This window comes from Paramormyrops kingsleyae, chromosome 3 (assembly GCF_048594095.1).
Source record: "Paramormyrops kingsleyae isolate MSU_618 chromosome 3, PKINGS_0.4, whole genome shotgun sequence".
Classification (NCBI taxonomy): domain Eukaryota; kingdom Metazoa; phylum Chordata; class Actinopteri; order Osteoglossiformes; family Mormyridae; genus Paramormyrops; species Paramormyrops kingsleyae.
The window spans coordinates 31,347,110-31,358,166 of NC_132799.1; the positions used below are offsets into that span (position 1 = coordinate 31,347,110).

At 44.6% G+C, this 11,057-nt stretch overlaps 3 protein-coding genes across 3 annotated transcripts; 1 reads left to right on the forward strand and 2 right to left on the reverse strand.

Moving 5' to 3' along the window:
* The first annotated feature begins 45 nt into the window (after nucleotides 1–45).
* On the forward strand, nucleotides 46–4,616 carry klhl42 (kelch-like family, member 42). Its single transcript, XM_023800129.2, has 3 exons — nucleotides 46–1,239; nucleotides 1,686–1,879; nucleotides 2,384–4,616. Exons 1-3 carry the CDS (start codon nucleotides 473–475, stop codon nucleotides 2,830–2,832), a joined length of 1,410 nt encoding a protein of 469 aa, XP_023655897.2. The 5' UTR covers nucleotides 46–472; the 3' UTR covers nucleotides 2,833–4,616.
* LOC140588248 (uncharacterized) lies at nucleotides 4,453–6,028 on the reverse strand. The gene is made up of 2 exons (XM_072710146.1): nucleotides 5,908–6,028; nucleotides 4,453–5,216 (listed from the first exon to the last, which is right to left on the reverse strand). Exons 1-2 carry the CDS (start codon nucleotides 5,984–5,986, stop codon nucleotides 4,693–4,695), a joined length of 603 nt encoding a protein of 200 aa, XP_072566247.1. The 5' UTR covers nucleotides 5,987–6,028; the 3' UTR covers nucleotides 4,453–4,692.
* Nucleotides 6,029–6,225: 197 nt separating this feature from the next.
* LOC111837783 (uncharacterized) lies at nucleotides 6,226–9,768 on the reverse strand. The gene is made up of 2 exons (XM_023800122.2): nucleotides 9,708–9,768; nucleotides 6,226–8,990 (listed from the first exon to the last, which is right to left on the reverse strand). The coding sequence occupies exon 2, from the start codon at nucleotides 8,681–8,683 to the stop codon at nucleotides 6,842–6,844; it is 1,842 nt and encodes a 613-aa protein (XP_023655890.1). The 5' UTR covers nucleotides 8,684–8,990; nucleotides 9,708–9,768; the 3' UTR covers nucleotides 6,226–6,841.
* Nucleotides 9,769–11,057: the final 1,289 nt, after the last annotated feature.

Sequence of the window (11,057 nt, forward strand, 5' to 3'; positions counted from 1 at the left end):
AGTGACGTGATAAAGGAGCAGCTGCTGCATCAAAATAGGAACTAATTTACATTTGCTGAAGATGTTTTCGTGATGTGATGGAATGTTAGCTGTAATTTCACCAAGACAATCATTTTGATGCACTCAGCTGTTTACGGTTAATTTTGCACGTTTGAACTCGAATGCTGCAAAGACTGGGGGGCGTTAATTAAGCATGTTTGTACTTTGCAGTTCCCTTGATTTAATAAATTAAGATATAAAACAAATGGCTGAATAGCTGTAAACTATCGGTCGATCTATGGGCTGAACATTACCTTATATAGACCTGGTTTCTGGCTGTGAGAGGTTCCTGGCTTGTCCTGGTCTTAAATGTAAACGAAGGACACAAGCACCAACTTCGTGACGATATCTCCTGCCACCGCACCCTGGCGCACGCTCAAGTAGCAAAAAAAGGAATGAGAGAGCGAAATAGGCTTTGCAATTAGACGCCAAAATGTCATCCTCGGAGCAGATCATTGCCATCACTATTGATGACAAAACGTACAATGTGAGCAAAAGCAAGCTGATAGAAAAGAGCGACTACTTCCGCGCTTTGTACAGCTCCGGAATGCGGGAATCAGGGGAGGACTCGGTGCAGCTGCAGGGACTTAGTGTCCCGGGGTTGGAGCTGGTCCTGGAGTTCATCAATACCTCGAAGGTGCAGGTCGCTAACGAGACTTTGGAAGACTTGATTGAAACGGCCTCCTTTCTACAAGTAACTTCGATTTTGAAGCTGCTTCTGTCGGAAATAAGGTTGGACAATTGCGTAGAGCTGTATAACCTCTCGGAAATATACGGGACGCACGACTTAAGGAATGCCTGTCTCAAGTTCATGAGCTGTCACTACCATCCCATGTTGCGGAGATCCGAGTTCCGCAACCTGCCAGCCGCTTTGCGCAATCAGGTGAGGGAGATGCGCATGAAAGGCACCGCGACCCTAGTCGCGATCGGAGACTTCATAGGCACCTGCTTGGACTTGGCAGAACAGGACGAGCCGTGGTCCATGCTCCGGTACGGAGAGTTGGAACAGCGCTGGAAACCGTTGGCCAACAACCTGCCGTCAGACATGGTCAACGTCAGGGGATATGGGTCTGCAGTCCTGGACAACTATCTGTTCATAGTTGGAGGCTACAGAGTGACGAGCCAGGAAATTTCGGCGGCCCACTGTTATAACCCTTGCAGGAATGAGTGGAATCAGGTTGCACCACTGAACCAGAAAAGGTATGATACAGCTTCCCAAAAATCCAGTGCTGTTTTCCACTCCCATTGCATCTGAGAGCAGAAAGGTGTACCTGCTGTTAAAAAATCCTCTCCCATTGTCAACTCATTTCTCTCCACTAACAGTCTGCATATAAATTGAACTTAATGCATTCTGCAACTCCCTTAAGCATGTTAATAGTTATGTTTAGTTTGCAGGTGTAATAATTAAATTGACATAATGGCACAGCATCCTGTACAGTGAACCCAGAACCAATAACTTACTGGCACAAGTTATAGGAGGAACTGTGGCTGGGAAACTGGAATAGTGTCTGGAGATATTTCTAGCAGTTCAACCGAGTTGGGCGTAAATTGCAAAACAAGTGGAGAAAGGAGTCTCCTAAGTGAATAACTGTATGTGAAGTGTTGTATGAGAGTATGGATGTGTTGCCTTTCAATGCTGTTCTCAGGTCCAATTTCAAGCTGCTAGCAGTCAACGGGAAGCTGTATGCCGTGGGGGGGCAGACTTTGGGGACTGTGGAGTGCTACAGTCCCGAACAGGACTGGTGGACCTGCGTTTCCTCCTTGCCTAACCCTCTGGCAGAGTTCTCGGCCTGCGAGTGTCAGGGCAGAATCTATGTCATGGGTGGCTACACAGCCAGAGGTTGGTATGTGCTTTGCAGTAGAGGCCTTAAAAGCAAAATATTAAGAAATGAGAAAAAGAGGTATTGCTGGGTCAAGTTTGCTTGGTCAGCTTTCGTAAGACATAATAATAACCAGGGGTGTACCTAAAAATTCTAGGCTCTCCTGACACAATGTCACCATGGGCCCCCCCTGCCCACTTTTACGTGTAATTTTATGTATTCAAGGGCCCCTGTGAAGTGCTGGGCCCCCTGAATCTGCTGGGGTATCCCTGCCCTTCTGATGCCCCTGTATGCCCAAGCAACCTAGAACTAAAGACTACAGGAAGGAAGGATTTGCGTTTCATGGCTGACAGCAGTTCCATGTTTTCTTATTCTATCATTCTTTTCCAGACTGCACCTGGGGACAGATCTGCCCTGCAGTTTAACTAGCGTTTCTATAATTAACTGACAAAGCTGGCGGTTTGTCTTGGCAAAGGCTTGATGTGTGTCAGCCTAGATCAGCGTTCTCCCTCTCTCTCCCATAGACAGGAACACAAACGTGCTGCGGTACTGCCCTATCTCTGACACGTGGACCGTGTTCCGCTCCTGCCCTGCCCACGTACGCAAGCAGCAGATGCTCTCCGTGGAAGATACCATTTATCTGGTAGGGGGGTATACCCACGAGCTGGGGCCAGACCGACGGCGGGTCAGCCAGACGGAGGACATGCTGACTGTGCAGTCCTACAATGTGACCACAGGCGAGTGGCTCTGCTTGAAGGAAAACACCTCCAAGTCGGGCCTGAACCTCACGTGCACGCTTCACAACGACGGCATCTACATCATGAGCCGCGACGTGGGCCTGCCCACCAGTCTGGAGCACAGGGTCTTCCTTAAGTACAATATCTTCTCCGACGCCTGGGAAGCTTTCCGCCGCTTCCCGGCCCTGGGTCAGAACATGCTCCTCTGCTCACTCTACCTGCCCAACGTTCTGTGAGTCTGGCTGGACCATGTATTAAACGGGGCCCCCTGGATTGTGGTCAGTGTTTGTCATGGTTTAAGCTTCACCGAAAGCCGGTCGTCATACAGTGGATGCCGAGGTCTTGTTACTATGCAGCCCGTTAGATCTTGGTAGTCAAGCTGTAGGCCAATGCTCTGCTACGCAATGGAGGAACGCTCAAGGACTTTGATCCTTCAGTTCCACTTAGACGCAAAGTGGGTGGGGACGCACAATCTTACTGTACGTGTACGTAAACAAACCATCGCAATCCTCTTTTCTGCTGTGAGGGTGCCGTCCTCTTTGAGGACAGTCATCTTGTCCAGAAGCTCTGTGCGACCACAAAGTACAGTTTTGTAGGCTTAAGGTTCAGATGTGATAGGGGCAGCCCACCATCTTGCTCTTTTACTCAGCTCCAAGATGTGTAATGGACTGCCAGAAAGGATGGCCGCTGTAGCACAGGTGGGACCCTAATGACGTCCCGTGCTGTTTCACCCCGTTATGTTTAAGTTGCACATAAGTCTGGCACCTCTCTAATTGATATTCCATTGGCGTTTACATTCTGCCCACTACCAGTATACTTTAGAAACATGCATTGCAGTATTATCATGCAGACAGTTTAAGTCAGACTCTAAAGAGCATAACATAACCAGTATAATTATTAATAGTTATGGTGGCACTATACTAAGACACTGAAAATAATCTTCTAGCATATAAGAAGAAATGTCGCTTGAAAACACATTTGCTGTACTCTGCATGTGAGGATAGCCTGAACATTCCTTAGGTTTTCACTACAAAAGTTTCAGTTGATGGGTCACTACCATTCCACACTTGAAGGAAAAGAAAAACCTCAACACTAATGTAAAATGTATGCATATGTATGTTTTGAGAAGACTTTGGTTTTTATTTTCATTATATAATTTCACAGAAAGGACTTTTGCACAGTGTTTAATCCACAGTGGGAAACGCTTCCAGCGTTTAAGACCGTGTTTAACACCCAGTCTAAAGAAGCTTGAATTGTCATTAAATATGATGTAATTTAATGTACATTGGTACTGTTTACTAACAAATAATTCTTATGGCTTTCGTGAATTTCATCTCTTTGTAAACTAAATTTGTGCTGTCAGTTCCTGTAATTCTTGTCCTCTTTTTTTTTTAAATGAAGATGGCACGTTACAGAAGAACCAGATGAATAAGAAAAAAAATCTAAATGTTCACTAAGACCCTGTACTGCGTAAGTGGTATGGAAGATTGATGTATATGTATCTAAATGTTGGTTTTACTATTATTGTTTTTAAATCCCTCAATGATTGACCCAAAATGATACTTAAGTTACCATGAGAATTATCTTTAAAATAATCTTTTGCTTATGATAAAATATACTAAATTTGATACATGTAGCAAAGTACAACGGCTCTTTAAACCACTGATAGATTATGTTTGTTATAAATTAAAGCTAATTGCACAAAATGCACAAAAGTCAATAGTAAAACAAGCTCTATTTTGTTACTAGCTATTGACCAAAACTACTGTTTTGCTGTAGAAAGGTTGGTGGCAGGGTATGAACAGAGGCCTTATGAGGACATACTGAAATGTAAACATTTTAAAATGTTAGTTCACTTAGAGTGGCAAAAATCTCTTGTAATATCTTTTTTGATCATTGAAAACTGAAGAAAAAGCATTTTGCTACACTGTTTTCCTTAAGAGATTCTTCTTTTCATTTCCTCCTATTAATTGCCATTCCTATCGATGCCTTGGAAATTAAAAAGAAAGTGATTCAGGGAGTATGTGTCATGTTTGTTTTTCTCCACAGGAAGTCTTTGGCATCATCTGGTATTTTTCTCTCCGTTCACTTGAAAATTAAGTGCCTTCCTCCTTGGTGAGCAGGTCCACCACCACAGAGAACAGGCAGTCTCCATAGGCCGTGTAGTCGGTGAGCGTGCATCTCCCCACAATGTCAGCATAATTCTCCATGTAGCTGACTGGGGCACAGAACCTGAAGCAGGTCTGGTCACCGAAGTTGACAGTGGTCCACTCTCCGCCTGAGGGGGCACTGCAGTGTGGCACAAATGAGCCGTCACACTGCATCCAGTCTGAGGGAGAGGTCGTGATACCCTCTGAGGTCACATCCATGGGGGTGGCATGAGGGAGCTGCAGGCTTGTGTTTCTTTCTGGGGGTGTGTAATTAGGGGGCAGGATGTCCACTTGGAGAAAGGAGGGATAAACCTGCCTCATCCTGTAGGGGTCGCCCATGACACGGCAGTGCAAGTACGGGAGGCTGCGGGCCAGGGAGACGACGCTGTGGATTGTCAGGGCCGCCTCCTGAAGGTTGGTGACCCGTGCTGATATGGTTTCAGTGGGGACCAACAGATCCATGCAGCCATCTGAAGGACAAAAATAGAAGTAACATTTGACTGACAATATTTGTTAACCATATTTATCGACGTTGAAGCTGCCTGCTGTTTCTGTAAACATTCATTAATCTTTTATTGATTTCCAGGCATATTTGTCCAGAATGAGTCACAGCTAGTCATAGTTACAGATTTATAAACAAACAGAATTTATTAATATATTAAATCTTTTTTGGAGTTGAGTTCTAAAAAGTAGTAATCCAAAATTAAGCAGATTAACATTTTTTTTTTTTTTTGCCAAAGGTTATCAGCAACTACAATAGTAGAGAACAATAAAAGTGTTGAGTATCTTAGGTATTGTAGGCTAGTGCTGCCTGTCTGTTTGGCACATCTCGCCGTCGAGTACCCACAATGGTGAATTTTCTTGGGGGAGAATTTTATCATTTTTTAAGGATCTCCAGACAAGAAGTTTGAGAACCACTGTCTTAAGTGCAAATTCAGCTATGCTCAGTTTTGAAGAAAACGGTAGCATTTACCTGCCTACTACAGTACACATAGGGCTGGATAGTCAAAACAGCCCATTGAAGCCTTTTTTCTCAGTTTTGGTGTCAGCATAGTTACTGTCTTGCCTTTGTAAGGCAGTACAAACACAATACAAAGGTAAAATGACAAGATTTTTAGAAATCTTACAATATGGAAAAATCTATGTACACCATAAACTAACCTGAGACAGAATGAAGGTTCTCCGTGTCATACAATGTCAGTCTCAGTAGGTATCTTTCTGCCAGAACTTGGGACTCCATTTTATGCAACTGGACATCAACTGAACATCAGGCCAATCAACTGCCATTTTTTGAATATGAGATGAAAAATTCCTGAAAATTTTGTTATTGAATGTTTCCATGGAAACAAGATTTGTAAATAAGCTACTAACCCCTGCTCATAGTTCCCTGCACTGGTTCCCTGTTAGGTTCAGGAGTGACTTCAAAAGTTCTACTTACACAAAAGGCACTCAAAGATCGAGTGTCTGCCTACCCACCAGACCTGATTCATGTTCTAAAGCAGCATCGCACATTCAGATCACAGAATGCAGGCTTCCTTATCATCTCACATATACATAAGGTACTGTAACAATTGGCACTAAAACCTCTAGCTGCAGGGCCACTATATGGTGGAATGGTTTGCCAGCTCATGTTCATCATGCAGAATTTGTCTCAGTTCTTGAATCTTGACTGAAGACCTATTACTTTATTCTTTAATTGGGCTGCCAGTTGATTTTCTTGGGTTCCTCTCCTCTGTTCTCCTCTGGCATTCTTTCTGTCTTCCCTTTTCCCTGTTTTATGCACCATTTTATATAAATGATGTAGCAATGGTTTGCCACACACTCTTGTTAGCGCCAGTTTTGCCACGGGCTCACTGTGTTGAGAAAGATGCTATATTAAAAAAAAATGAATATAATTAAAATTGAATAGTATGTCTGTCCTGTTAACAACATAGAGTAAAATATCAATGTATTAACAGTGGTACAGTATTTCTACACAGCTTTTATTATTTAAATAGTTTTACAGTGAAGAAAACCAAAGATAATTGTACTAAATTTCAACTATAAGATTATATCATGTTGGGGTCCTCATGCTTGTTGCTATAGTTCATATAGGTTAGTCTGAAAGCTCTTGGGCTTCTCTACCCTGAGGCTCTGGCCTCTCATGCAGTCTCATGCCCTCCTGTATCCCTTGGGCACTGCCCCCCAGTCTCTTTTGCACACTAGCCCCCGGGATGCAATGGTCAGTGGATCCGCCCGATCTTATCTGAATGGAGTGAGAAGCTATAACGGCTCCCTGCTTTCCTGTGACCTTGGGTGATGCTGTTGCTTCTTTGTGCTGCATCTTCAAATCCTGATTATTTGAGGATTTCAACCTGGTTTCATCCAGCCAGGGCCGGTCGGCTGTGACCGCCTTTTGACGTCCATGAGTGTTTTCATCAGCGTTGCGACAAGTGATGTCACTGCCTGCCTTCTTCATCCCATGCAGTGTGACAAGTCCCCTCCTGCTGGATGATCCCGGGAGAAGGTGCTTGAGTTGAGGATCCAGTTTAGCTTCCTTATCTACCCTTGGCTTCTTCACCCTTAGCTTCCTCTCCATCCCTTCTTCCACCTTCTTCTGCAGCCTCTCACTGCGAGTCCCTCTGGTGGAATGACCTCTAAGATTGCAGTTGGTGTCCTGAGGCAACTGGATGGCACGTGTTGCATCCACCCACTTGCCCTGCGGTCTCAGGTTGCTTTCAGACCCCTGAAATCCCATGATGTTGCTGTCTTGTCTCAGTGTAGCATTTTCCTTCACTTGTCTAGATTCCTTGGAGGAAAGCAAGCCTGATTTATTTGCCTTATGTTTTATACCATCATTACCGAGTCCCACCACACTGGTAACATTTTGCTCCTTCCATTTTGCTTTCAACCTTGGCTTTACACCCACCTGAAGCTCAGAATAGTCAGTAGCCTCTGCAGGGACACCTGCTTGATCAAGTTTCCCAACCAGCAGTGGTGCAGATGGTCTCCTCTCTATTCCATTATTCGGGGTAACGGGATCTCTCCTAACTGAATGATGCGGTTTTGCAGCTGGATACCCATTTTGCATTTCTGGTTGACTGGGAACCACACCAGCCAACTTAGACATGCGCTTTGTTGCTGGTTGTCGGGAGAATCCTTCACCCTTGTATTTGCCTGCTCTAGAAGCATCCACAGTGCCTCTCACCTGTTCCCCTGTGTGAGATATCTGCTCCCTTAGCTCACTTTCCTTTCTTTTGTGTTTCTCAACACTGGCGGCCTCCCCGCCTTTCTTTTCCATCCACTCTTTGACTTTCTGCTCCGACACCTTTGCCCTCTCCTCTTTTTGTCGCTCCCTCCTCCTCTGCTCTCTCCTCACAGCCCTTCTCTCTCTCCTCTTAGCAAGCCTCTCCTTTTTAGCCAGCAGGTCCTTCCCATGAATCCAGGCCCTCAGCTGATCATTCTGACTGGGGTCCAGGTGACAATCAGTGGCCGCCTTCCTGGGGGGACTCTGCCTACCCCGGTACTTGTGCTCCTGATCCTGCTCATTAGTCTGTTGTTCCCTCCTTCTGACCCTCCTCAGGTATTTGATGGAGACATTGCTTCTGGGAGCTGGTGGTGGCTGTAGCCTGAGGATCTGCACCCCAAATGGTTTCAGCACAAACAGCATGTCACTGGCACAAAGCCACCCCCTGGCTCCGCCCGCACCTCCCCGCAGGTCTCCTTTTGTCCAAACCAACTTTGCTGTCTTGATTTCTCCATCAGCTTTGGAAGCTAGTCGGGTTGTTGTGCTTCCTGCTCCATCCTCGGAGATGGATCTCCCCATCCTTTTCCTGGATTCCCTGCCAGAGTCTCGCTCCTCCATGGGTTCATCAAAAGCCCCTGGAATCCTGACCACTATAGCCTTCCTTCTCTTGCACATCTTTTTCTGCTGATTTACACTTTCTGATGATTCCATCTCTTCTGCTTCTGTCTCAAGGCTAAGGGTTGAAATAGTCCTCTTTTCTGCTGCTTGTGTAGCCTGGGGTCTTGGTTTATCTTTTATTGGTATAGTCTGGGGTCTTGATTGTTCTTTTATTGGTACTGTCTGGGGTCTTGATTTTCCTTTTATTGGTACTGTCTGGAGTCTTGATTTTCCTTTTATTGGTATAGTCTGGGGTCTTGATTTTTCTTTAATTGGTACAGTTTGAGGTTGGCTTCAGTCTCCATTATTCATCTGTGACATGTTCCAAACCTACAGACTGACCAAGGCTGTTCTGTTCAACCTGCAGAGGCACAATGGATAATATTCACAAAATTCATACATATATTATATTTATATTAATCAGTGTTTAATGGTTTTAAGCAACACAGGTAGGGTACCTGAGGTCTATACATTGGCATTTATGTGTTTGAGTGCCCTGTGATGCCATGGGCGTCGCCGCCATTAAACCCCTCACATTCCATAATTATTCATTTGGACCCCTCCACATTTAACATAAAATATTAGTTTTATGCCAGTGTGCCCCCCCCACACACACACACTTCTGACACCCCAGACTAGCACGTCTTATTACCTATGAAGTCAGAGACAGACAGCCCCACACCAATGACTTTGATCTGTTAAAGTTTTTCCTTCCCATTCTATTGTACTTTTAAATGCATTTTATTAAAATTTCTCGCTGCTACATAATATTCTTAATAAAGCATTCAGTTGATCATTTTGACTGGAACCTGCTGTAGAGACAGTGGTCATAGAGACAAGAGTACAACACATGCAGAAATAGAGAGCAACAAAACAAAAATGGTATAACCACTTATCAGGTTGTAGCAGTAACCTACGGCCATGGGCCATGCCAATACATCGGACTTGTTCCCGAACATAAATAAATATGGACACTCTTACAATTTTTTCCATGTTACGCCGACGGAAAACAGCGCATTCATTGCGGCAATCGTGCGCAGCCGCATTATCCGATCAAACTCGTGTCAGGGTCACTTACAGTATAAGGGAGACGGCGGATACCGACGCCGCACCTGCGCTTTGCAGGAGGCTGCGGTACAGTACGTGTAGGGTGTTTACTCGGCTTTGTCGCCACCTGCCCTAGCAACCCGACTGGCAACATGGGACGCGCTTTGCCTTTTCAGCATTAAAGCGGAAGAAATCATTTGTAGCTACGATTAAATAGGGCGAAGAAGCACCCGGCCATTATTACTACTGAGTAGTTTCCGAGGGGTCACTGCACACACATCTGTCGGTAGTGGATATCTCATTTCTAAGTGTGCCAAATTATATGTGCAATTATTATACATTAAACCCCGCCCCATGTTAACATTTCCATTTGTCCCTCTTCCTCATTAATTCCTCATTTGTCCTGTAAATGCAACCTGATCTGATTTCCCTCCATTTACGACGATCATATGCCACCACAAGCAAATCAAATGCGGGAACTAAGTGCAAAGAGGAAACATGCTTCACATGGTCTGTCCGGAAAATGAGATGACAGTGGAGCAAAGCCAGAATGCCCATTTTAACCGTCACCTTTAATAAAAAACAAACTCCGAGCTTTTCTGCAATCAAATGCATATAAGTTACCAGGAGATGGCGACAGTTCCCTTTTATAAATGAACCGGAGGTGAATTTAAAATGATTTAGCGCTCGGCACAGCGGGGCCACAAACGGCAGGCCAATCGATTGAAAACGCAGACACACAACAACACATTTTTCATAGCCATAGACTCGTTTTTGCTGCCTGAGGAGTTCTATTTTTTACTGAACTAATATTTGGGACAAGATATAATAGATATTTCACTCACAAATTGCTTAATGATTTAAATCCATCTTTTCTTTATTATAATCACAACCGCAGATTATGAATTCTGTGCCCTCCTCTTGCTCCTTAAATAGGTGCCCATACTTTATAAATACTGACTCACTGCTTCACACTAGCATTTAATACTCCTGAATTCGTAACCAATGCTATATAGACTGGTGTGCAATACTCCTTAGAAGTACTCTACATCTATTACAGACAGAGGGGGTTCTGCAGAACCCTGGTGAATAGACAGGTGTCTCATGCCTGTCCAGTCTGCCTGTTACACAACTGGCAGCACTGATCACCCACCAGCACTGGGCCGTCTGGCAGTAACAGCGTGGGGCCGTAATGCTTGAAGATGCAGTGATTCAACGCCTGGCACATACTCCCTCCAGAATTGGGTAGTTTGGGATGGGAAATGTCAGGCTCGCTCTCTGAGGGTCAAGGCTAGAGTATGAGAAGCTGTCATGGGAAAAAAATGAATGCTGGAATTTTAGATAAAAGAAAATTGGACAGTCTGTCCGTATTACTGTCCGA

Bases quoted from the DNA above. Each gene is read 5' to 3' on its own strand.
- klhl42 (XM_023800129.2), top strand. From the start codon at position 473: ATGTCATCCTCGGAGCAGATCATTGCCATCACTATTGATGACAAAACG. The intron at 1,240-1,685 runs GTATGATACAGC...TGCTGTTCTCAG, and splicing joins GCACCACTGAACCAGAAAAG to GTCCAATTTCAAGCTGCTAG. The intron at 1,880-2,383 runs GTTGGTATGTGC...TCTCTCCCATAG, and splicing joins GGGTGGCTACACAGCCAGAG to ACAGGAACACAAACGTGCTG.
- LOC140588248 (XM_072710146.1), bottom strand. From the start codon at position 5,986: ATGGAGTCCCAAGTTCTGGCAGAAAGATACCTACTGAGACTGACATTG. The intron at 5,217-5,907 runs GTTAGTTTATGG...TTTGTCCTTCAG, and splicing joins GAACCTTCATTCTGTCTCAG to ATGGCTGCATGGATCTGTTG.
- LOC111837783 (XM_023800122.2), bottom strand. From the start codon at position 8,683: ATGGAATCATCAGAAAGTGTAAATCAGCAGAAAAAGATGTGCAAGAGA.